General features: G+C 40.9%; 1 protein-coding gene across 12 annotated transcripts in view; it reads right to left on the minus strand.

Annotated features, from left to right (window-relative positions):
* Positions 1 to 27,297, minus strand: part of FHOD3 (formin homology 2 domain containing 3) — a 401,018-nt gene that overhangs the window by 186,905 nt on the left and 186,816 nt on the right. For all 12 annotated transcript variants that reach the window (XM_063131345.1, XM_063131400.1, XM_063131398.1 and 9 more), the window contains exon 5: positions 10,154 to 10,259. In XM_063131345.1, coding sequence (XP_062987415.1) covers positions 10,154 to 10,259 — 106 coding nt within the window. The remainder of the gene's footprint in view (positions 1 to 10,153; positions 10,260 to 27,297) is intronic.

A 27,297-nucleotide genomic window follows, 5' to 3' on the forward strand; every position in this document is an offset into this window, starting at 1 on the left:
CCACTGTACTGTTGGCACTGAAAAGGAAAACAACAGCTCCCTCTTACAGCAAATTGTTGTGACAGCCCAGTAGTAAGGTACTGGAGTTTGGGTCCTGATTAGGGTTCCTGATTCAAAGCTTGTGATACAGGGATGGACTTCCACAGTCTATTTAATTTTTGATGAGTGGCTAACCACTGTGCATATAATTTACAAAGCTAGATCAGTTAAGTTTTAAAAGGTAAAATGTAACTTAAGATATCCCCAGTATGTCCTCTTTAGGAAGACTGGAAGTACCGTACTGGACTGAATCAGCGTCTTCCTACTCTAACATTCTTTGCAAGAATCCCAGCAAGGTGTCCAAGAGTGGACTGAGTTCTACTTTGTCCTCACCCCTGCCTTACGTAAGTGAAGTAGAGATGGGATTGCTCCTAACCTAGTTCTTCCCCCGCAAACTGGAAAAATGCAAAGTTTTTCTAAGCCAACTAGATGGCTCAGAAAAGTTATGCCCCACCTATTAGGGCAAGTCCTCAACTTCTACAAAAAAAAAGGTGGGTAAAGAAGCTGCAGGGGTAAATTTGGAGGGTGAGAATGAAGAACCTAGCTCCTGTTGGTCTTCAACAGGGGCTGGACTCCCCATCCCCACCTCCGAATTTGCCACTATAGCCCCTTTCTGCCCTCCCGCTTAGGACGTAATGGAGAGGGTAAAGAGGCTGTAGGGACAGACTCTGAGGATGTGGGTCTGGAGTTCTCACCCCCCATCTTTGGAATGTGTCCCTATGGACCTTATGGCAGAGATGGTCAGGGGAGCATTGTCCTCTGGCAAATATCAAAAACAGAACCAGAAGAGACTTGCTTATCTCAGTTTTGAGGTTGGCTTTAATGAGCCATTGAAATTTGTTCCTGAGCCCGTCTCAAGCACATTTCACTAACATCGCTAAAACAACATTTAACAGAGGATTCAAAGCAAATTGTACTCTCAGCACAATCGCAGGCAACTCTCAATAGTTCAGACAGGTAATTTTAGACCCTGGACTTATCAGTCTTATGCCCCCTCCTCCTTAATATGGTCATGTGTATTACCAATTGTGAAGCACACAATATTTCTCTTTCCCCATCCCATGCCATTTCATGCTTTACAAATGTTGCCATATTCCTGAAATGTTAGAGTAAAAACAACACAGTTCAGTAACCCTGATAATATATATATATATATATTTGAAATAAAAATATAAAATGAGTCTCTGTATCCATTGCATAGGCTTACCTATGCAAAGCTTTGTGGATTTGGAGACTGTGATCATGGCATTACTTGTGTGGTAATGAATTGCAATTATGAGTAATTGAGGGAAGGATATTCTCTACTTGCTTACAGGTACTCATATTAAAGGGAAGTTCTTCACTTCAAAGGTATACACTTACACAGTGATATCTGAAGGTACTCAACATGTACCGTATTTCTTCAATTCTACTTTTTTCCCCATATAAACATCTCTAAAAATGGGGTGCGTCTTAGAATCACGGGTGTGTCTTAGGTTTTTTTTTTCTGTTGGTGGTACTGAAATTAGTGTGCGTCTTACAATTGATGGCGTCTTACAATCGAAGAAATACAGTAGGTAACCTCTCTCACGATGGAAGAACTAGACATTCTTCACTTCAAACACCCATTTCACAAAACTCCCATTTCATAAAACACCCAGCAGGTACACATGTGCCCAAATAAAAATGTAACACGCAGGTTTCAGTGTAAACAAAACCATCCCTTTAAATGCCTTTAGCCTCCCTTTGTAATAACTGAGCCTGACCACCATGTGTGGCGTGCGTGTTTCAAATGGTGGAGGGATACCTTTTCTACTGGAAGTGCAAAGGTCGGGCTGGCTGGGAAAGTAAGAGGTGGAGGAAGATGCACGTCCACTCGTGCACATTGTCCCACCCAGTCCTCCCTGTGGCATGTTGACAATGCCCAGTGCGCCTCCCCACTCCCCCTTCATTCCTCCTTCCTCCGCTTCTCACATCCCTCTAGCTGCCCACCCAATGGGAACTGTGCAGACTTGAGCACAAGCAGAGGCTCAGGTAGGCATTTGCCTACCACAGTCAGCAATCAGGCGGCAGCGGTTGGTGAAAGCATACCCCATGCTAAAGTCAGGGCTCCAGATTTCAACCCCAAAGTCCATGACTAACGGAGCTATCGCTGATTCTTCAAGACAAATCTTATGAATTCCTTCTATAACTTATTCTTGAAACTTCAGCCCTTGCTTTTCTGATTAATGAAGTACCTTGCTGTAGACCTGCACATTGAGTGACAAACATAAACCAGATGGCATTCTACTGAACATGAGTTCTTTCAGGAATCTAGTTTCCCAGAATGAACAAGCACAAACGTTTGTTCTAAAAGTGGTGTTCAGGTGACATCACATGCCTTTTGCTTTATTAATAGCTGTAACAGTCAGTGGCACACATGGAGAATCTGTAAGTAAGCTATTTTGCTATTGTTAAGAATGCCTGAAATGAGCAGATGGTGGAGGATGTACATGAAATTCTGTCAGTGGGTTGCAGATCCTTCTTGGAAGCCAGGAATATTTTGCAAGAGATGACTGGCTAAATTCACTAGCACTTCAGAAATCGACTTACTGCTACTAAACTAAAGCTAACTTGGGCTACAGTTTAACATACATCAGCCACATTCCAAGGGCTTGCTCCTGAGTCCAGGTCATTCATATTAAAAGGAAGCTCTGTTTCTCAAGGTGGGCTTGCCTTTCTCAGGGGATGGGTTGGTCCTAAAGCAGTGTAACATGGTAGGTGGTACCAGCGGTTGCTGCTCAAAGGAACAAGCTGATATCGCACTGGTTGTGCCTTGTGTAGATCTCTGGATTTTGTCCTATTATGGAAACATCAATACGCAAGAGGAAGGTATCAGTATACACAGAGAACCCCAAGGTTTGCAGAAATAGAAAAAAAAAACCATTTAGAAAGGGGGGGACTTAAGTGTGGCGTAGAATGTTCAGAGGCCAAAAAGGAAGAAAAAACCCTGACAACTGTGTAGGAGGCAGATCGGAATCGAGTGGCTGGAAAGGGAGAATGGAGGAAAACACACATAGAAATAAAAAGGCCCAGACAGAACCATCTCATTGTATGGATAGGTTCCCAGTTTACACTGAAAAATTATTTTAAAATGTCCCCAGGACTAGAAGTGAGAAATCTAATATGTTCATGTAACTGAGATTGGGCACCAGTTTATTGACCCCATCCTCCTCCCCCAAAAGGCAAAAACAACAACAAAACATACCAAAAGGTAGCAACGAAATAGCTTCAATAGTTTCTACTCTTTCTAATTCAGTTTTCATTTAGAGTGGATATTATTATTATTATTATTATTATTATTAATGCAAATTCCAAGGCAAATGAAGTTCATTCTTCATATTTCTGGTTGGAAGGAGTTGTTGCTGGGGGAGTTTGGCTTAAGATAGCCCTGCAGTATAATTCATTCTGAATATCGCAGGTCAGGCTTTGAATGGCTTACGACAATCCCGCAAATCCCTATTGCAGGTTGAGAGCTGGACTGAAGTTGAGAGAGTAAAATAAATATGCAATGTTATTCACTGCCTTTATTCCCACATTGTATGTTGGGCCGAGAGCAGAACAATAAGCCTGCAATGCAGTTCACTGTTATTCTTCTGCAGGTTGGAGGTCTGTGCTGAGACAGACTAAGCTTATAATAGCCCTGTCCATTACATTGCCTTCTCAGAACTCCTCCCAAACTAAATCCAGCACTCAGTGGCATTCAGACTCCTTATGTTCCACTGGCTTGAGCTTTTAAATGTTCAAAACTTAAAATAATAAATAAATTTTGCAATGAAGGAAGGCACAAGTTAGAGCCCCTAGGGAATACTATCTTAATTTTTGTTGTTTTAAGTCCTTCAGCCACAGGCTTAGATAATGCAAGCACAGCAGGGATTCACACTGCAATATTTTGTTGTGGCGCCAACTCACCTATCTATAATATTCAAATACATCCTAAAGCCTATACTGAACATTTCTGCTAGTAAATTCTCTCAGCTTCAGTGCAAACTACTCTCCCCAAAGCTCTTAATAAGCACATTAGAAGAGCATCTCTCCCTTCCCTGACCCCAGTCTACCTTTCCAGGACAAAAAGGCAGCAGCAGAAGACCTCAGTGCCTGCTCCAGACAGACTCTCTCTGCCCTCCTGGCCATGTTCCATCAACTACCCTGTGGGAAGGGCCCTGATGCTACTTTTATTGTGTTGATAACGTTTGTCGTGATTGTTTTTATTTTACTTGTAAACCACTTCAGAAGAATAAATAAATTTGTATCCTGAAAGAAAGCATATAAATAATAATAAATAAATATATTTTAAAAATTGGATTTATTTATTATTGCATTTATATCCTGCCTTTTTTCCTGCAAGGAACCCAAGGCGGCGTACACAATCCTTCTCCTCTCCACTTTATCCTCACAACAACAACCCTGTGAGGTTGTCTGTGACAGGCCCAGCCAGCCAGTGGGTTTCCATGGCTGAGTGGAGAGTAGAACCCAGATCTCCAGACTCCCAGTCCGACACTCTAGCCACTACACCACACTGGCTCTCTCCCATCCTTCCTGTTCCTGATCTCTTTCTCTCACCCTCGTTCTCATCTCTTGACACCCCCATGCTTCCCATGTGCATATATACACTGGTTGTCTCTGTCTCACATTCTCTATCTTGTGCCTTCCTCCCTCCCTCCTGCACAACATGGCTGCCGTCAAAGGCCTCCGACGGAGAGAAGTAGATGACATGCACCCTGATTCTCCCTTTTCTTTCCAAGATTGCTTTTTGGTGCTCTGCAAAACCAAGAGAAGTCACCCCCCTCAGCCTGACTCCTATTTGGCCCTTCTGTGAGTCTAAGGCCACACATTCTCTCGGCCTCCCTCTGAAGACTTTACAGTCCCACAGGATGGTGCCCCTACTGCTGAGTCACCAGGCTACCACTGCCTACCTCCCCCTGGGTTTTTGTGGCATGGGGGGTGCCTTTCTAGATCTGCTGCTAAAAGCTGCAGGTGTGGGGTGATGTCAGACAGCTAGTGCTCCATAAATTCTGCCATATTATTCCCCTCCGCTGGGTCAAGAAAGCCACAAATTTGAATACTCTGGCATCTTCTGAGGCATGTCTCAGGTAGCCTGAGTAAGTCTGTGTAATTTTCTGTCATGCTGTATCCCCACCCAAGTGCTTTAATCACTGCTGTGGTAATATTAGGGAGTTGATCAATAATGTTATTAATTTTCTCCTGATGCGTCTTAAGGGTGGAAGACCACTCCTGTGCTACCTAAGGAAAAACCTTTGCTGCTGGAAGCACAATGTATGTGAGAAAAACAGCAACTACTCAAGTTACAAAACAATTACAAATTCTAACTATTAATTAATTAATACATCTGACTTGCAATAAATATGTAATAGTAGCAAAATAATTGATACTATAAGTCCACATGCGGGAGAGCAGGGTCCATGGGGGGGTGGTTTGTCCAAAACTGATATGAACAGATAGCGTACAGTAGAACAGAGTCAGGAAAAAAAACCAGAGAGAGAAACAAGAAAGATAAAATCTCAAGTACATCAAATAGATATGCAACTTCATTAAAAAAACAACTACAGTTTGTAAAGGACTGCAAATTTTGCCCAAATAAGGCAAGCATTTATGCCTCCGAACATGGCACATTAAGAAATGGATAGTAAAAGGTCAAGGAACTGACAACAAAAACAGTTTGGAATAAAAAGCCTTAACAGGAAAAGATCAAAGAAAATACAATGTTTGATCTTGAAATCCTTAAGGGGAGGCATAAGTTTTAAAATATTATTCAGGTAGATAGACATAAAAAAATATTTTAAGCCTGTGGGTGAACCTTTAGCTCTGATAACACCCCTTAGGTGTTTAATAAATATTTTCATAATTAAAAAACGGTAATTCTCTTTAGCCAACAGCAAAACTGAGCTATTTCTTATTTTCACTACCAACTTTTCCCTTTAGACATTTATTACTATAGAATCATACTTAAAATATTCAGCAATGCTTCTTCCGAAAGTTCTAACAAAGAGATGTAACATTTCCACAAAAATGTCCTTGGTTTATCTGTATTTTATATAAGAGGAGACATTTATTTCCTTTTCTTTTTACTAATTAAAGAAAACAAAGTGTGGTCACTCTGTTGGCCGCAAGCTCAAACTGTAAAGTCTGAGTTTCCATCAGAGGTTTTTGAGCAAAACAAGATAAGGTTATGCTGAACAACTAACACAATGTATCCAGATGGAAACCTTTGAGTTCCCATGGCAGAGCAAACAAGGAAGTTAAATGACTGTTGAATACATATCATTTTGGTAAATGAACTTTGACATAGATGATATTATTCAATTCTATAGAAAACTCTTTTTTAAAAAGTATCAGGTGTATTCATAAGGACATCTGACTTGAGTTAAATGCATCACCAGTGAAAAATAAATATCACGCTTGAATACAGACAAGTATTCTTTCCTGATACAATAATAGGTGACCTGAAAGTAAAGGGACAGACACATAAGACATCCTGTTGGTTGAGACCAAAGATCCATTTAGTCCACCAACCTGTTTCCAACAGTAGCTAGCCAAGAAGTTTATAATGAGGACATGAGGACAAAAGGTCTTCCTCGTTGCATAGCACACCACTTTCACCGCATAGCAATGAATTATTTTGGGTAGTGAAGGGGTTGATATATTCTAAGCCCTAGAGTATTGAAGATCAACCCTTGATGACCTGCTATGATGATATTGCAAAGCACTTTGCTATCCATTGCAATTTAGGGCTAAATCCAACACAACGTCCTCCTTGTTCTCCTCCCTCCTGCATTCCCGCAGATTTGGGGATGCATGGAAGCCTGCAGGGGTGAGGAGAAATCCATTCTGCCAGCAGTTTCTGTTCTGCTGGTGGACAGCCAGCACTGGATACATCCCTTAGAATGCACATTAAGGGCAGGATTTGTAGGGGTGCCTGAGGCAGGTGCCTGTCTGATTTTGATGGAAGAGGATGCAGACAAATTGCTTGGTGGGTAAGGCCAACCACCTGCATGTTGGATCCACACCCACCCTTGTTAAAAAAAGCCGCCACAGCAGGGGCTGAGCAAATGGGTGGTGGTGATCTTGAATGCTTTCTTGCAGGAGAGCTGTCCCTGTTTTATTGCAGGAATCAGTTATAAGACCGTTATTAACGGAATCCTCTTTGGAGCCCCTGACTGGGTTAGGAAGGCACGATAAGCAACAGTGGGTTAAATACTCAATAGTGGATTATTGTGTCATCTGTCGGGATATTTTCACACCATGGTTGGTAATTCAGACAAAATAACCAACGCAAATAACCAATGCTGTGCAGAGTTGATTATTTGAACAACTTGTTGGTTATTGTGCATCACACACCGTTGACTATTTCATTGCATACAGATGATTATTTTCAGCAACCACAGAGTCCCCTGACAAAAGAGGCCAAAGCAGTGGTGGCTGCTTTAGTCCAGCCAACAGAACTCACAACGGCTGATGGGATACCAGCGGGAGGACTGGGGGGGGGGGATGTGTCAATCAAACATACCATTGAGCAGTGCTGGACTTTATCCACACCATGGTTGGTTATAATCATGTCGTGTGTGGAGTACCCCCTCAATAATTAATCGTGGAGTTGATTATTAATCCACCATTGACTATTGTCTGTATAAAGCCCTGAGATCCCAGTGATATAGAGTGGGATACAAAAGTATAAATAAATACATAAATATTGTGGTCAGAACGCAACCCTTCATTCCAGATAATTATCAGCCAGGAAACTGAGTACTTAGATCTTTCCAATTTAGGCCCAAGCCTGGTTTCTAGACAGAAACACCCTTGGTTGCTTAGTAGATGACATATGCTGATAACTAGACAGAATGAGTGCATTGCTATTGGTTCTAATAGACATTTCAGTGGCATTCTATCCCATAATGGCATTCGGTGACATTTTGTATCATAGACCATGCTGGCATTCTGGATGGGTAGGGTTGCTATAGGACTTTCCATTCTTATTCGGCAGAACAATTTCACAAGGTGGTGCTAGGGAATTACTGTTCAACCCACATCTTACTGTAGGTCCTCAAATCCACTCCTCTTGAGGTCCCAATCTGACCCTTTGGGGTTCCCCAGATGGCCATATCCATCAGTCATTATGCAATTGCAATGAGTTGGTGCCTGAATTAGTTTCCCCCCCCCTCCTTCCTTACCCATATTTTCCCACTTTTGTGTCTTTTGGATTGTAAGTCCAAGCCTGTGTCATTTTTTAATCTTTGTACAGCACCAAGAAAAATGTAATAATAATAATAATAATAATAATAATAATGATATATTTATTTATTTATTTCTTACCCACGTCTCCCTTTTGATCGAGGTGGGGAACAACATTAGTACAGGAATCAACACATTTTAAAAATTCTTGATTTTACATTAATCTGGGTAGGCCTGCCGGAAAAGGCTAGTCTTCAAAGCTGCCTTAAAATCACAGACACAGTTAATATTACAAATCTCCTTAGGCAGGCCATTCCATAATCCAGGGGCGACAGAAGAAAAGGTCCTCTGGGAAACTGATGTCAGCCTAGTCTTGGCTGACTGAAGTAAATTCTCCCCAGAGGACCTGAGTGTGCGGGGCGGACTGTATGGGAGAAGGCGATCCCACAGGTATTTATTTATTTATTACATTTCTATACCGCCCAATAGCTGGAGCTCTCTGGGCGGTTCACAAAAATTAAAAACATTCAAAGTATAAAACAACAGTATAAAACCATAATATAAAATACAATATAAAAGCTCAACCAGATCAAAACAGCAGCAACACAAAATTACAAATTTAAAACACCAAGTTAAAATTTATTTATAGACTGTTAAAATGCTGGGAGAATAAAAAGGGCTTCACCTGGCGTCTAAAAGCATATAATGTAGGTGCCAAGCGAACCTCCTTAGGGAGCTCATTCCACAGCCGGGGTGCCACAGCAGAGAAGGCCCTCCTCCTGGTAGCCACCTGCCTCACGGAGAAGGACCCCTGAAGTTGACCTGGACCCAAACCATTTAGGGCTTTAAAGGTAATGACCAACACTTTGTACTTTGCCCGGAAATTAATTGGCAGCCAGTGGAGTGATTTTAATGTTGGGGTAATATGCTCACCCCTAGATGTACTGGTGACAAACCTGGCTGCCATATTTTGAACTAGCTGAAGTTTCTGAACTAGGTACAATGGTAGCCCTATGTAGAGCACATTGCAGAAGTCAAGCCTTGAGGTTGCCAGTGCGTGCACAACCGTCTTTAGGTCTTCTGACTCTTAAAAGGGGCGCAGTTGGTGTATCAGCCGAAGCTGATCGTAAGCACTCCTGGCTGGTGCGTTTATCTGGGCTGTCATTTGGAGCGATGGATCCAGGCGCACCCCTAAACTGCGAACACAGTCTTTCAGGGGGAGTGTAGCCCCATCCAGAACTGGCTGACACACCTCCAAACCTAGGTCAGAGCCCTTGACAGCAAGCACCTCTGTTTTGTCTGGATTCAGCTTCAGTTTGTTTTTCCTCATCCAGCCCATTACTGCCTCCAAGCATTCATTCAGAGGATGAACACTATCCTTAGCTGATGCTGTTATTGAAGGCTGTTATTGTAGACATTTCACAAAAATAATAATTTAAGGGGGGGAAACAGGTCAGGACATGAGCAAGATAAGAAGGACACTGTTGTTGTTTCTTTATAAAATGGCTAGAATTGCTAGGTATTGTCAAAAAAAAATTAACAAATGAAATAACACAAGCTACAGGCTTACAATCAAAAGGTAAAGACAAGAAAAGTAAAGTAAAATAGGATAAGGGCCAATCAGGAGAAAAAACAAGATATTCTCGCATTTTAAGAAGGCACTTAAAATAACAGAAGGAGAGAGTCAGATGTCAGGTGACGTTAAATTCATTGATAGGAAGCTGCAGGGGAAAAGAACATCGAATAGGATTCTTTTTTTAAAACTAAGATATTATGAAAAACTGCAAAATCTATTGACCGTAGCTATGGTATATAAATAAGCAGCACTGTTAAATATAACGGGCTAAAGCAGAAGGAGATGAGCTATTACTGAAGTAAATACAGCTAATGAATTAAGCTTCTGTACCTCTCAAGATGTAATTCTGGTAGTTCTGGTCCGCCTCAGCTCCCACTTTTATTAAACAGGTGAGGCCCTCTGCCACAACAAATTCATGAACCAAATCCTTGTCATCCTGTCAGGTGTGGGTGGAAAGGGAGAAAGAGAAAAATGAGATTCTATTGAACATATCAAAAGTACAAGATGTTTGTATGTAAGCATGGGTCACAATTTCTCATTGCTCCATTGATTTTGCTATTATTATAGATGAGAGCTGGTGGTGTGCAGTAGACAGGCAATGGAGAGGGAACCATTTATGTCTGGAAATTTATTTATTTATTTATTTATTTATTACATTTTTATACCACCCAATAGCCGAAGCTCTCTGGGTGGTTCACAAAAATTAAAACCATCATAAAACAACAAACAAGTTAAAAATACAAATACAAAATACAATATAAAAAGCACAACCAGGATAAAACCACGCAGCAAAATTGATATAAGGTTAAAATACAGAGTTAAAACAGTATAATTTAAATTTAAGTTAAAATTAAGTGTTAAAATACTGAGTGAATAAAAATTCATTAATTATACCTCCCGACCTACTGCAGCACCACTAGCAGCATCATGCCTACATCGGGCCTAAAGAACTACAGTTATTATTAATTTAGTATTGTACGAGGGGGGCACCATTATTAAGGTCTAGAGATGTAAAATTTCAGGAAATTTTGAAGCCATGGGAAAAAACCGGGTTTTCCCCGTTTTCTTGCTGAAAAAAACAGAAATTTTCAGAAAAGTTGAAATAATGCAATATTAGCACTTTTTACAGAATGAAAGTCACTTTGTTACTTTAGGAACATAAAATGTAATTATGTCCAAGTTGGTTTGGCATAAAATTATTACATTTGGTATATTAAAACTAGTGTATTCAAACAGTTATTACAAATTTAATTTACTTTGTTTTACTTTTTTTTTGGTAACAAATGGAGCTACAAGCTCCTGAACTGTTAGAAACACCTGAACTGTAAGGAACCTCTTTGGTTCTGCCAGTTTATGAGGAGCAGGCAAAAAACAATTTTTAAAAAACAACAACTGAAGAAACCACCAACATTATAACAAAGAAAATTATTTATGTCTCTGCTAGTCCTCCAGTGTCAATACATAAAGCTCCCATTCCCATAAAAAGAACTGAGAAAAAGGCAGGGACCAAGATTCAGTGAATATGCATGAAATTTAATCAGACACATTTTCTGAGCGATAGTTATCAGTATTAGTTTCAGTCTCTGCTTCAATGGGAGTGCCCCCTAGAGGCAGAAATGCATCTTGCTCTTGCATTTGAGAGTTGTAGTCTCAGTTTGCAACCTAGGACTTGCTTGTCCTTGGTGCACAGGCATTGTAATAATCTGATACTGTACAGTTTTTAGAAATCATTTGGAGAAGTAAATATCTGAACACCTTGTCTTAAACATTATATTCATCATGCTAAAATAAAACGTCCCATAATCCGTATTTTCTTCATTTTTTTCAATTTTTCCAATTTTTTGGAAACCCCCCAAAAAAGGCTTAGGAAAAAACCGGGGAAAACCTGTTTTCCCCCCGAATTTTTCCGGGCCGTCACATCTCTATTAAGGTCTAATTCTCACTGTGTTAAACCTGTGCCTGGGCTATACCATTTCCTACTGAAAGTAAGTGCTCACACATACCAATAAATTCATTCCACACACCAAAATCTAGCTTGTTTAGGGCAAGGGTTCTATCTGTAACCTTTCCTCTGACAAGCTGATCTTCTATTTGGAGGGATTATTTTAAAATTGTTTTTTGGTAGGAGATCATTCCATTAATTACATCTCCATCTAGAGTCTGAAGTGGAATAGCCCAGATGTTCAAACCTCTGGTCAGCTATGATGCTTATCGGTTTCATTTAATATTTTATTTCCACAAATCATCTTTATTCATTTATTTTTAAAACTTGTATCCTACCTTTCTCCAAGCACTCAAGGTAGCTTAACAAGGGATACCTAACAAACTACAATTTTCTATGGGAAATTGCTTAACAAGACTTCCTGATATAAGCACAAATATAATAAGATGCAAATACTGCAATGGAAATTAGTTACTTCTGTTCTCAAAATAATGGTACAGTGCTGCATGATATGAATTTTAGATTAGCCTAAGTTAAATGAAATACCAAAATGAAAAGGAATGAACAGTTAATAAAAAGAGAACCTTATTGCTTCAGAGGCAGATATGACTTAAAAACATGATATGCTGAACAGAAAACATTTTAACCACACTGATTTTAACAGCACTGAATAAGCCTTCAAAGGCTTTAAGGTACATTTTTTTAAAGGAAGGGAAAAGAAAAAGAAAAAAGGTGTGGAGAAAGAGAACATAAACACCGTCATGTCATAAACATTACATTTGCACTCTACATATTACCTATTTTATCATGCATTTATAATGTTGTGGCGGCTGTGAGAGGGTCCAAACATCTGGATTGTGCAAAGAGAGATGAAAAGAATCCAAACTCATTTTTCTTACGTTAAAAGGGTTGTGTTTACAAAATTTCTGAACTCAAGTAATCTTTTCAGGTCCATTAGCTCACTGATTTGCCAAAACGGGTGACCTTAAATGTAAAAGGCTACGTGGGTGGGGTGGGAGGGCATGTCAACAACAGAAAATAAGAGTCAAGCAACAAATTATGATTAAAGTATTTACAAGGAGCTTCAGCATGTGTGTGGTAACTAGTGAAAGGGGGAGAGGAAGTTATCCTTGAGTAGAAAAATGAAACTGTCCAGTAATACTGTAAAGATTTATGGCCTGCCTCTTTCATCAGTAAGCATTAGAGAGTTGATGAGAAAAGCAGCCAAACATGAAAATCTCCAGGAGTTTTCTGTCTGGGTTATTCAGCTGCAAAAGGTGATCAGGACCCAACAAGCAACAAGTGAAGGACTTCACTAGGGGCCCTAAACTAAAGGACTTATCAACTAAACATAAGTTATAAAAGAGAGTAGTAATTATGAGAATAAGAACTAATCACTAACACTATACACTGTCCATTTATGTATTTAGCATGGGGAGTGTTATCAGTGTGAGAGCCAGTGTGGTCTAGTGGTTAGAGTGCTGGACCGGGACTTGGAAGTTCAGGGTTCTAGTACCCGCTTGGCCATGAAGCTCAGTGAGTGAGCCTAACCTACCTCACAGGGTTGTTGTGAGGATAAAATGGAGAGCAGAAGGCCCACATGAGCTGCTCTGGATTCCTTTCAAGAGGAAAAAAAGGTGGAATATAAATGTAATAATGAATTAGAACAAATACGCATTTCTGGAAAAGGCTTCCCAGAACATCCATGAAGTTTGGATGGGAGTAAATTGGTAATTGGAAAACTGCTTTTTCAGTTTACATACTGCAATTCTGGCAGAGCCAGGCCAACAGGGTGGCTACAGAAGCCAAGAAATGTAGTTCAATGGATGTGTTTGCCTCACTCCTAAAATCTACAGACTAATCCACACATACAAGAACTTTGTATTGATTACTCAAGCTTCTTAAGAGGCCAGTTGCAAATGGTTCTTTGCTTTTGCAGAATGATTGCAGCTTTAATAACCCTTCCTTTTACAGTGTCTACCCTTGCATGGCAGCTTATAAAAACCAATTAAAACATGAAAACAATTGAACATAAAACATAGAATCACATAAAATACAAAATAAAGCCAGCAGATAAAACAGCCATAAACCCTAGCATCATCCCAAAGCTGACGGAAACAAAGAAATCTTTCAACATGAAAACTCATTTCTTCTTCCCCTTATAATTAAAACTGCGAGAAAAGATTCCTACTATGTGGCGAGTCCGTTGGGATCAACTATTTCAGGGATCCTATTTGACCCGTGGGCCACCAGTGCTTTAGGAAAAGAACTGGGAGAACAATTAGTCACACTGGTTCTTATTCTGATTATCTTCAAAATACTGGTCACATATTTCTGCTACAGAATCCAGAGGCGGTGGGCATCGGAACATCCCTCCCATAAAAAAAAGACCTCTTGTCTTTCTGCAGCACGATGGTAGCCATTGTAGTTTGTACTGCTGCCTGTTGCTGCCGCACTGCACTCAGCCAGATCCATATCGGAAGAAACTCCTGGTCTGTAGGAACATCGTCTTTGTGAAATGGGCACATGCACTCAGTGCTTGTGCTCAGAACAGAAGACAAAATGTAATGGGGGACATAGACAAAGCCATGGAAGCTGATCTTCCGGGAACCCGTCTCGTACAGTTGTTGTTGTTTTTAAATGCCAAGGCTCCGGCTTACATTTACTCTGCCTCCAACCGATCAGAAGTGGTCCCATTCCTCAGAAAAGAAGGATGCTAACAGGGGCCACCACCAGGCAGCTTACCCCCATTACAGCAAGGAGCAGTCCCAGAGAACTATCCAGTGGAAGCTTCTTCTTTAAGGCAAATGGGGCTCTCAGCCCATCCAAGGGTAAAAGAAGAAATGCAATAAAAAAATTCAGCCAATAAACCCAGTGAGCCTGGTGTGGGGTGGGCCCCGTGGAAAACTTTTTCTCTAAGGGACCTATAGGAGCTAATTGTCACATTAGAAGAAAAGGTCTAATTCTAAATATCAGATCCCCCCCTCCCTTTCTTTGCTGTTTGCAAGAAGCCGGGCTCCTCTAGCAGGTGCAGTTGGAGTAAAAGGTAGGCCTAGCCTTGTAAGCCTTTTTGTTCAAATTGGTGTACCCTCCTTCTAAGGATTATGATCAAATGTATGTCTCTTCCTTCCAAGGAGCTCCAAGTGGCAGACATGTCATTCCCCACCACCCCCTTTTATCCTCACAAGAACCCTGTGGTTAAGCTGTGAGATAATGACTGGCTTAGATCCAGCTACAGGGCTGGTAAGGATCTAAAGTGTTTAGCAGTCATTCTTTCTTGATAGAGAACAAAGCATGAACATTTTTAAATAATGTATTTGTGTGGTTCTTGGTCTGGAGTCTCCAAGAATTGGTATTAATCTCCAGGAGATTGTAGAAAACAATTCTGGAGGGTTAAAATTCTGGTATTGTAATATAGAGAGATACGCAGGAGGGAGGGGAATTGTCAGGAATAGCTTCAGTCAGAGTTGACAAATGTATAAATGTTTTTATACATCAATGCAGCACCCTAAAGCATCCCAGAGGCAGCTGGACAGCCATCTGTCAGGGATGGTTTAGGGTGGATTCCTGCATTGAGCAGGGGGTTGGACTCGATGGCCTTGTAGGCCCCTTCCAACTCTGCTGCTCTATGATTCTATTATTTATTTATTCATTTATTTATTTAAAACATTTATATCCCGCCCTATATCAATAAGATCTCAGGGCAGCGTACATATAAAAGCATACAGTATAAAACAGTAAATATACACAGCTAAAAACAAATTAAGTCATAAACCAAGTTAAAACGATATATAATTTAAAAGCAGTAAAACTATTAAAACAGTTTAAACAATGATGCACTGGTGTCCTGTGTTACATCTTTGTGTTCTTGCCTCCACTATGGAGACGGTTGTACTGCGCTCATTTGAGCATGGGCAGAGTACAATAAACAGATTCCACATCTGAGGCTGTGCAACACAAACCTACAAACACACTCCCCTAAAAGGTGATGTTTCTATTTTTAAGCTACAGTAATAATAGACTGAAAAAAAAGTTGTGCTTTCTTTAGGAGAGGAGAAGCCATGAATACGGTTCCAGTTTAAAAGTATTGTAAAGTCGATTAATTAGGGGAAAGGAATTATGCAATATCAGGTTCATGCAGACACTATACCTGTATCTTATATCCAGGCCTCCGGCCGATTAACTTTATTTTAAAAATGTAAGTAAGCAGGGGATAAGATTTGCTCTAATGTGATAATGAGGCAAGAAGCAACTCTGTCAGGAATCGTTTGGTAGAGGCTTTTAAGGCAGATTAATGCTTTTGAAAAAATATATTGCAGGGTGATGTGGCAGTGAAGGGCTTTTGTGTGGCATACAGTGAATATCCAAAAGTGAACATACACAACAGAATATTTTACATGTGTGCTGTTTGAGCATCAGTACATCTGTTGTAGACGAGTGTGTTATATACACTCAAAACAAAAAGAGAGAAAGAAATTGCCCCCACCAACTCCAAATCTCTGCACTGGATAGCTACCCATTTTATAGTTGTGTTGTGCATCTGATTTTTCCTACCTAAATACAGAACTTTACATGTATCTCTGTTGAAAGTCATTTTGTTTATTTTGGTTCAGTTCTCCAACATGTCAAGATTGTCTTGGAACCTGTCTTCTAAGGAATGAGCTACCCCTCCCAGTTTAGTGTCAACGGCAAATTTGATCAGTATCCCCAGTTCTCCATGCAAAACATCTATAAAGATGTTGAACAACACTGGATCCGGGAAAGAATTCTGCGGCACCCCGTCTATCACTTCTCTCCAGGCTGACAAGGAATAAATGATGAGCACTTTGGGTTAGCCAGGTATAATATAAATCCAATGAAGTGTAACTAGCTATTTTCTTTTCTTTCTTTTTCATGATTCACTTGAAAGATCTGGGAACATGAGCTTACTTTCACTTACTTCAAGACTGAACTTTTAAAACTATCTGCACATCAAACTCAGCACAGGATAAGAAGAGTTGATTTAAGGAGGATTAGAGTTTGAGGATTAGGATTCTTTCTTCCAGGGATAGAAATTAGCTTTAGGTGACAGCAGACAACTGGTGGGGGAAAGCAGAAAATATAGGCCAAAAGGCCTTTGATCTTTAATGCTCATTAGAAAAGCAATCTATCCTTTACAGCACAGTCTGTTGAATAATACTGATTTGTTAAATCCTTTAAAAAAGTTTTGTTATCACCCAACCCCTTTTTAAACCAGCACGTTTCTGCTGAAGCGGTTGGTTTAGCCACTTCATATTGCATTTATTTATTTCTTAAAATATTTATACACTGCCTTTAGATTTAGCAAAATTCACAAATCAGCTAATGAATTGTGCAAGCACAAATTACATAATACTACAATGGGTTTGAGTCACACTTAGTCATACATAGAGTAAACCCATTGAAATCAATGAGACTTAAATTAGTTTGGATCTAACCCAATGAAAGAAAGAAAAAAGTCAATACAATCTAAATCAGTACTGGCAGCAGCATATAACTAAAACTTAACAAGAACGGGTCCTCAAACACTGAACAGGCACATGAAAAGTATGAAGACACCAGGTGTTGCCAGACACCTAAAGCCTAAAAGGAAATAAAGAATCATGGCACACTTCTCTGGAGATGGAGTTCCATAGACTTGGTGCCTTATTCAGTCTTTGGCATCTCCAGCTAAATGATTTTAGGTAGCAGGTATGGGAAAGATAATCCCTGTCTAATAGCTGCTACCAGAAGAGACAATGACCTTAGCTAGATGGGGCTTTATCACGGGGCGAACCCCAGGATCATCCCTGTGCGCCCACATGATGCACAGGGAATCCCGGGATCAGGAAGGGATCATCCCTCCCTTTCCCCGGGATAGAGCCCTCCACTTTGCGCCCGGTTTTTCTGCGGTCTCGGGCTGAGCCCGAGACCGCGGAATGTGTGGCCCGTTGTTGTGGGTTGACCCAGCTCCGCGGGTTTCCTTGTGCGGAGCCAGGAGCGCTGCGCCCACTGGGGGTAGGGTGGGGGAGCGGGGAAATTAATTTAATTTTAAAAAACACTTACCTTTCAGCACTCGAGCGCTCCTGCTGCTTTAAAACAACAACAACAAAATGGCGGGCGCAATGCCTCTCCTCCTGAGGTCGTCGCGCCTCACGTGTAAATGGAGGAGGGATCTTGCGTAAAACACAACGCGAGATCTTCCTTCCTCCATACTGGATTAAAAAGTAGGTCTATCTAAGGCCAATATTAGGTCAGATAGGCAGCTATCTAAGGTAGCTCCATTTGTTCATCCACTGCACCACTGATGGTGCAGGCATACTGGGTAGAGCCTCCAAAGATGATGTTAATGTACTGTAGGTGCATAGGAGGAGCGGGTCCCTTAAGCTATTTAGAATCTTAAAACCAACTGGGATAAAACTGTGTTTGTTATATATTCCAAGTGGTTAACTTTGGGTAATCCTTGAGAACCTCACAGAATCCACCTCTGCTAGTTTTCTCCTTAGCTATTGAGAGTGTGCTCCACTTAATATTAATTTACTTATTACATTTATATCCTTCCTTTCCTCCAAAGAGCTCAAGGTGGTGTATGCAGTTCTTTTACCCCATTCTTATCAGCAGAACAAACTTGTGTGGAGAAAAAGGCTGAAAAGAAGCGACAAGACAATATTCGGAGAATCCTAGCATTCTTGAACCTCACTCGTTTGCCCATTCCTACCTATAATCATGCAGTGATCTTCATGGCTGAGTGAGGATTTGAACCTGAGCCTTCTAGTCCTAGTCCAATACTACCAATACATTACAGGAGTGGAACTGAACCATGTCAGAACCCATGGTTCTTCTGTGATTGGAGTTTTGTTTTGTTTTTTGGAATGTACATTGTTTGGGGTTTGTTTTTGTTTTAAGTCTAGTGCCTGACCTGCACCATTGAGGCAATAGAAACAATTAAAATCCCCCACACCCACCCACCCACATACAACCTGGAGCTCTCAGTAGCAGAAATTGTTGCTCCTTGAGGCCATTTTAAGCTAGATGGCTACTTAAAATTTAATATGCCAATATACCTAGGCCTTTGATTAAATTTCCCCCCTTCACACAGGATTGGAATAGCATTCCTGCAAGGGTTTGTTTGTTTTAATTGGCTAGATTTTGTTTTGCTTTTATGATATGAGGCTGTATGTGCATATTCAGTTAGTAACATTCCTAAATCAGTGGTGTAGTGGAGCCAGGGCCACAGAGTAGAAGCACCAGTACTTCTTCATTAGCAAGGATACTTCTTCATCTGCCACATACACCTGCGGGCCTCGCTGTTCTCGCTGAGTTTACAGCTGCAATCCAGGGGAATGGATTTTCTAACCGCTATCCCTGTTGTAATTCAAAGTGTTTTGGAATGACTTCGTCTTGAATAGGCTTTACAAAAGATCTGCTCCTGATGGACATGAAAATTCCTAGAACTGTTTTACTGACTTTGAGATAATCTGGATAATCTTGAGCTGGAGATAATGTGCTCTTTGCAGACATGATGTGTTCCTCCCTCCCTTTCTCGTTCAATCTCACGTCTTTCCCACTAAATTCCCCGACATGCTAACAACTACACTGTCCTTTGCAAGCTCAGTATTCTATGACTTTCAGCTGATCCTAATAAATTGGGTACTATGCTATGTATAGGTGCAATAAGATTTTGTGCCGTGTTACTAGTGGCACAAGGGGGGGGGCTGTGCTTTTCAATGTGTGAGACATGAACCAATGGATAATTTAAATCAGAGACCACGATGCCAAATCCATTTTGGCTTATATGGAATCTTATACACAAAAGAATTTTTGCAGTTACTTTGAACAACACAACTTATATGTAAAGGATGATTTCAGAACACAAAAATGTAAAGATGAAAATGAAATTTCAAAATGCTAGCTTCTAACACAGAAGCCGTATTGCAGAAGAAAATGTTCCCTCTTCTATGTGACAGAATACAAATGATTTACTAAGTCAGTAGAAAAGCCTGCAGCCATCAGACAGAGGGTGTTCCCTCATTCCCACAGCCAGCTACAAAATGCTCTTCAAGCTACAGCTGAAGCCCCTACATCAAATGTCACCCACTCCAGTCCCTGAGGAGTCATCCATCATTCTTTTTACGAACAGGGGTGTTCTGTGTGCCACACCTCTTTTGCCAGATCAATGAAGCAACTGGGGAATACTCCTTCTCTCCTAAGGATGATTGATGACTCTTTAGTAGTGAAATGTGTGACATTTGATTTCTCTCACTGATAAGATTCTTTGACTTCTGAACCATCAAGTTAATCTTTTCAACAGAGTGAAAAAGAGCTGCTCTAAAAGTCCCTCACCAAAGACTCCTCAGCAAACTTAGCAGTCATGGAATAAGAAGAGGGGTCCTCTTATGGATCAGTAACAGGTTAAAGATCAGAAGGCAGAGAGTAGGAATAAATGGTCAATTCTCCCAATGGAGGGAAGTAAATGGTGGGGTCCCACAGTGATCGGTATTGGGACCAATTCTTTTCAACTTGTTCATAAATAATCTGGAATTAGGAGTCAGCAGTGAAGTGGCCAAGTTTGCCAATAACACCACATTATTTAAGGTGGTTAAAACAAAAAGGGATTGTGAGGAGCTCCAAAAGGATCTCTCCAAACTGGGAGAGTCAGCATCCAAGTGGCAAATGCAGTTCACTCTAAGCAAGTGTAAAGTGATGCACATTGGGACAAAAAAACCCAATTTCAAGTATACCCTGATGGGATCTGAGCTGGCAGTCACCAACCAAGAAAGAGATCTTGGGGTTGTGGTGGACAGCTCAATGAAAATGTCAACCCAGGGTGCAGCCACTGTAAGGAAGGCAAACTCCATGTTAGGCATTATTAGAAATTGAATTGATAATAAAAGGGCCAGTACCTTACTGCCTTTATATAAATCTTTGATGCGACCTCACTTAGAATACTGTGTACAGTTCTGGTCACCACACCTAAAAAGTGTAGGAAAAGGCAGCTAAAATTATCAAGGGTCTGGAGCATCTCCCCAATCAGGGATGGTTACAACAGCTGGGATTGTTTAGTTTTGAAAAAAGGGAGGTAAGGGGAGACATGAGAGAGATGTCCAAAATTAAGCATGGTGTGGAGAATGTGGTTAGGGAGACATTTTTCTCCCTCTCTCATAATACTAGAACCTGGGTCATCCCATGAAGCTGATTGATGGGAGATTCAGGACAAATAAAAGGACTTCACATAGAATTTGCTACCAGAAGACATAATAATGGTCAACAATTTGGATGGCCTTAAAAGGGGGTTGGATACATTCCTGGAAGAGAAGGCTATCAATGGCTACTGACCCTGATGGCTATGTGCTATCTCCAGTATCCGAGACAGTAAGACTGTATACACCAGTTGCTGGGGAACATGGGTGGGAAGGTGCTGTTGCACTGTGTCCTGCTTGTGAGTCCCTGTTCAACAGCTGGTTGGCCGCTGTGTGAACAGAGTGCTGGACTAGGAGGACCCTTGGTCTGATCCACCATGGCTCTTCTTGAGCTTTGAAAATCAGGTTGCCATATTCTGGTCCCCTAAATCTGTGTGGCCTAATTTACATACTATGCAAATCTTTGCTAATTATGCAAATCATGCAATGGGTTGGGAATGGGTTAAGTCACACCCACACCCATGGATTTCCCACTCAAAATCGCCCCTTTCAGAGATGTTTTATAGAAATAAAACAGATGGCTGAATATTCTTGCATAACCTGTATTTGAACCCTCAAAGACTAAAGACAATTATATATTGTAAGTTTAAGGGTTCATATTTATAGGAACTTCCCTATGAAACTAAAAGTATGATTCACTTTGCTGTTGCCTTTTGTTCTGGGGCTGATATGTTAGTGCTCAATCAGAGATATACTAAAGCAGCAATCCTATACACACATACCTGGGATTAAGTCTCAACAAGACTTAGATCTGAGCAGACATGAACCAAACAATTCTGGATTTCTCTACTGTTTTCTATAGACACCAATCACTTCTTCACCAGGGTCGGTACTGGGGCCTATGCCTTTTTGTTGGTTTGTTTAAGAATTTCATCCATGCTATTATTTCTCATTCGTTTTATCCATTATCATTTTTTTAAAAAAATCTTTTTATTGTGAATATCAATGAAACAGAACACAAAATACGTCTTGAAAACGAAAGGGGAAAAAACCCAAACATTGCATATATAGTATACATTGTATCATATGTACGCCCCAAAAGGATGGGGGGAAGACTTATACAAAGGTTTCAAGAAAAGCAGACCAGATATCTGTGTATTTATCCACTGGCAAGTTGCGTATATATAAAACACGTTCAAAAGTTGATAACGTTATTAGGTCCTCAATCCATTGCATTATGGGAGGTGTGGATTTGTCCTTCCAAAGTGATAGTATAAGTCTTTTGGCTGTCATAAGGGCTCTGAAGAGCCATCTGCACTGACCATGTGTTAAGTTCCAAGAAGCCGGTAGGTAATTTAGGAGGACATGGACATTGTTCCACAGATTGTTTCAGTACAAAGTTCATCCTTATTATAACCTCCTACCAAAAAGGGGGAACTACAGGGCATTGCCAAAACATATGAGTTAAAGAAGCATTAGATGCATTGCATCTCCAGCAATTGTGCAAGTTAGACAAATCCTTATTGAAAAGCTGTTGTGGAGTCCAATAAATCCGAAACAGCATTTTTTTGCTGAATAAGATGTAACCTGAGATCCATAGAAGCTTCAGAAACAGATGCTAGAGCAACCGTCCATTGGTTAGGCAAGATAGGACACTCCATTATAATAATACTACCTAAATATCCTGCTGGGCCACATTTTTCTTTTAATTTTGGGGGGAACGTTGCCAAGATGCAATGTATGTTTCATATCTTCCTCTAGCATTATGCTAGAAAAGCCTGTGCCTACGTAATTTGATGGAAGTAAGTTTGAACGGCAGCCTGAGGAAACCTGAACTTGGATTGATTACTTGGATTGCCATAACTTGGATTTAATGATGACACACAAATGTCTGCCTCTGCCTCTAAGGCACGCTGAGATGTTGCAATGCAAGGTTCTGGCACAGTGGAAGTCAAATTTGTGAACTACTGAAAGAAAACAACTGTGTCTCCATAGTCTTCAAATACATCATTGCAACTGGAAAAGTTCTCACAAGAACAGAACCTTGCATCATCATCATCATCATCATCTGAGAAAGGTGACTAGAAATAATAGTTAGAACTAGATTATAAACATACAGGGAGGAAAAACTTGTAAGGTCAGAAGGTAAGACAATGACAATTTGCCACCAGCCAGCAGGTTATTTTCCACACCGTCTGGTATCACTAAGTGGTGAAATTTCTTCTTTTTCTGCAAGCTCCACTTAATACTGCTTGCTTCTTTCGAGCCTCAGATCCTATGGCTGGATAAATCCTTGCAGCAGAATGAGGTGGTAAAAATCTGGTGTGGCCAAAAGAATTGTACCAATTCAGATTAAAGGTGAAGGACATGAACATTCCCCCTCACTTCTGAATTTCAGTACTAGAGTTACAGCAAAATCCAAAAGGCCCTCTCTAGGGCACAAACAAGATTAAAGGCACAATCCTATGCCTATTTAGACAGGAAAAAAAAGTCCTAGGTAGTCTTTTTTTCTGTCTAAACAGGCACAGGATTGCAACCTCTACTTTTAAAAAATATCTCACTAAAGATGGGACTTGTGTCATAGGTACGCAGACGTACATAGGCCATTTCATCGTTTATAGTAACAGGCACTGATCTAGACAGAGAGAAGAGATGGAATCCATACATTTTCTTTGCTCCTAAGAGTTCTGGGGAGGTGGAGGTCTTTACTTCTGCGAAGTACCTCCTCTTGCTTGGCATGAATTACACCAAGGGGAAGAGTTTTCCCTCATCTCCCAGCCAAATGCAGAGCCTGGAAGAAAGCCCTTTACTTTAAGAAATGAAAACTATATAACCTATTTCTTCGATTCTAAGACAAACTTTTTTTCCAATATAAACATCTCTAAAAATGGGGTGCGTCTTAGAATCGCGGGTGTGTCTTAGGGTTTTTTTTTCTGTTGGTGGTACTGAAATTAGTGTGTGTCTTACAATCGATGGCGTCTTACAATCGAAGAAATACGGTATATGTAACACAGTTGTTTTTTAAAAAAGAAGTCAACAGTATATGCTTACTAAGAGGAGTACAATGAAGTAAAATAAAAATTAGGATAAAATAAAAATCTCCTGGGGTTCTGGGCTCCACAATTTAAGAAGGACGCAGACAAGCTGGAGCGTGTCCAGAGGAGGGCAACCAGGATGATCAGGGGTCTGGAAACAAAGCCCTATGAAGAGGGACTGAAAGAAATGCAGGTTGCTTACCTGTAACTGTAGTTCTTCGAGTGGTCATCTGTGCATTCACACATATGGGCTCTACACCTGCATGGAGCTTGTTTCGGAAACTTCGATAGCTGAGGCAAACGGTTTTGGTGGGAACCCCTCCCCCACCATCAACTGACTCTGGGTCCCCGCCCTTCTCCTCAGTTCCTTGAGACCGAATTGCTGGCCTCTTAACCAGGAGAGAAACCACTTGGTATTGATGGCACATTGATATCAACACCAAAGTGGGGATGGTGGGCGGGTTGTGCGAATGCACAGATGACCACTCGAAGAACTACAGTTACAGGTAAGCAACCTGCATTTCTTCTTCGTGGTCTCTGTGCATCACACATATGGGCGATTAACAAGCTTACTCCCTGGTGGAGGGTAGGTGCAGATCAATGTGCCATATCAAGATGGAAGCCAGAACTGCTTGTCCGAAATTGCAGTTTGTCGTGGTACAAACATCAAGACAGTAGTGTGTAATGAAGGTAGAGGGCTTATACCAAGTAGCCACTCTGCATAAGTCCAGGGTCGACGTTTAGGCAGTGAGTACCGAATGGGGTGTTACAAGGCAATTGAGTTGTAAGCCCTCCAACTCATAGGGCAGTTTAATAGTATTCACAATGCACACCACAAATGTTTGTGACAATAGTGATTGCCCTCATTTAAGGACAATGTAACAGGCAAATGATATTTTAGTCTTACAAAATTGGCCCAATGCAGCCTTGCAAAAACAAGAGCTTGCCTTACATCAGGTCAGTGTAATGCGACTTCCACTGGAGTAGAAGGAAACTGGCAGAAGGTAGTAATTGAAAAAGAACCTTCCAAAAATGTAACCTGAAATCCAAGGTTGCCATTGGCTCAGATGGATTTGCTGTCCAGAGAGTGTAGCAAGAGAGATAAACTGCATGCTGGAATGAAACTCAGGCTCAGATAAAGCATCTAGTACAGACGTATTGACAACTATTTCAGCCCTAGCATATAAGGAGTGTAAAGGTAAGTACATCCTTCAAGGATGCTGAATGAGGATAGAAGTCCTGAAGATCCCAGTATTTAGAAAAAAACATTCCATTTCATGATAGATGATTTTTCTGTTGCCAGCTTACAGGCTGGGTGTAATATGGAATCAACCTCATGTCAAAATTAGTCATGGTATCAAGATTCTTCATGCGATGAGTCTGAGCGTTTGTTGATCAGGATATAAGGAAAAGAGGCTCAGTACTGATGGGAGTCAGAGGACCCTACTCTGTGATATCTTCAGAAGTAGAGTGAACCATGCTTGTCTCAGTCACCGAGGGATGACTATGATGTAGTCTGTGTGGACCAGATGATTTTTATTTTTATTTTATTTATTTTTATTTTAAAAATATATATCACTTATTTATTTATAGCTTTACTCATGAAATGAGAGGGAAAACGAGAGGAACAGGTAATAGAGTCCTAGTCCACTCAATCTGGAATGCATCTCCTAGGGATATTATTATTATTATTATTATTATTATTATTATTATTATTATTATTATTATTATTGTGATCTCTGCTCTTGAACCAAACAGGTGGCCAATCGTATTGTGAGGTGTCACCAGAAGTCTATCTCTGGAGTCCCATATTCCTGAGAAAACCCAAGACAGAACCAACAGATTTGACTGCCACCTGGGTGGGTCCTTCTGAAGTCTGTTGAATGATTTCTCTTGCCTTGTTTGGCCAAGTGTAGGACTGAAGTGAGATTCCCCTGCTGATGGCCCCATCGGAATCTTCATTGTCATTAGGGTAGATCCAGAAGAGTGGGTTATTCCTTCCTTGTTTATGTACAACAACACACTGTGTTGTCTGTAAAAACTCACACTCTGTGGTCCATCAGGTAGGTCTTAAAAGACTGGAGTGCCTTTTTTACCGTGCAATATGGAACTGTTATAGTCAGAGTGAGTCTGTGGTTACTATGAGGTCCAGAGAGCTCAATAAATTGAGGATTACTCCCACTGCCTCTGATAGCATCCTCTTCTAAGATGCTACTAGAAGCCAGTTGTCTAAATATGGGTAGACTTTCACCCTGTGTAGGCAAATGAACTGCCATATATTTTGCAAATATTCAGTGGGCTATGCTTAGGTCCAATGGAAGCACCCAAATTGGAACATATTGGTACCTATGATAAACCCAAGGTACCTCTGGTGAGTGTTCTGAATGGCTATGGAAGTATGCATACTTTTAAGTGTGTGGGGGCAAAACATACTCCCTTCTGAGGAGCAGCATTAAGAAGGACAGTGTGTCATCTGTAATTTGCTGGTTCTGATGCAGGAAACGAGATGAGCGATGGGATTGAACAACCCTTTGCCACTGAATGGCAGGTCCTCAATCTAGTTAACAGAGTGAGACCTGCTACTCATAGGTATGCATGTGAAGCACCAGAGCATGCACCATTGCTCTCAACTCACAGTCGGTGAGGCGACGGGTCATGTTAAGTTGCTGACGAGAGGAAAAGTTGTTATCTGGACATCATAACTAAATATTGTACAACTCTGGGGCCCAAAGCAGATGAATATGTTTGGTGGCCTGGTAGGTCCAACATATATGTTCTGAAAACTCCCCTTGGGAATAGCTGAACTAATATAGAATTGGAACATGGGTGTGTAAAGAAAACCCCAGTGTCCATTACTGGACCTTATGTAAAAATTCTGCCCTTTCCAATGTCAGAGCCATCAAAGAATGGGCCTTCCAGGAATTTTTAACCGTCAGAAGCAGTGTTGGAAGGAAAAATACCAACATTGGAGTTGGCTTCTCAGTACATACAGCGTGAGATACAAAATCCTGCACTTTATTTACAGGGTAATGTGTCTCGATACTGAGCCTGGTCATCCTCAATGATCGGGAAATGGTATAAGTCCTCCGAAGGAGGTTCTGCCCTGTGTAGGCACTACATCATGAGGTGATGCAGACAAAAGCAATGTTGAAACCGACTGACAGTCCTCAAAGGATTGAGGGGAATCAGGTCTATTTTTATGCTCCAACTCATCTTCCCCAAGTTGATCGCCTGATGCCCCATGGAATGGGGATCGAATGGGGAAGAGCTAAGTAATTGTACTGATGCATTGTGGCTGTAACGGCTGAGCCCTGTGTATAGGTTGCCATGACAGTGATCTTGGTTATACGTGTCCCCATC

This window comes from Elgaria multicarinata, chromosome 1 (genome assembly GCF_023053635.1).
Source record: "Elgaria multicarinata webbii isolate HBS135686 ecotype San Diego chromosome 1, rElgMul1.1.pri, whole genome shotgun sequence".
Lineage (NCBI taxonomy): Eukaryota > Metazoa > Chordata > Lepidosauria > Squamata > Anguidae > Elgaria > Elgaria multicarinata.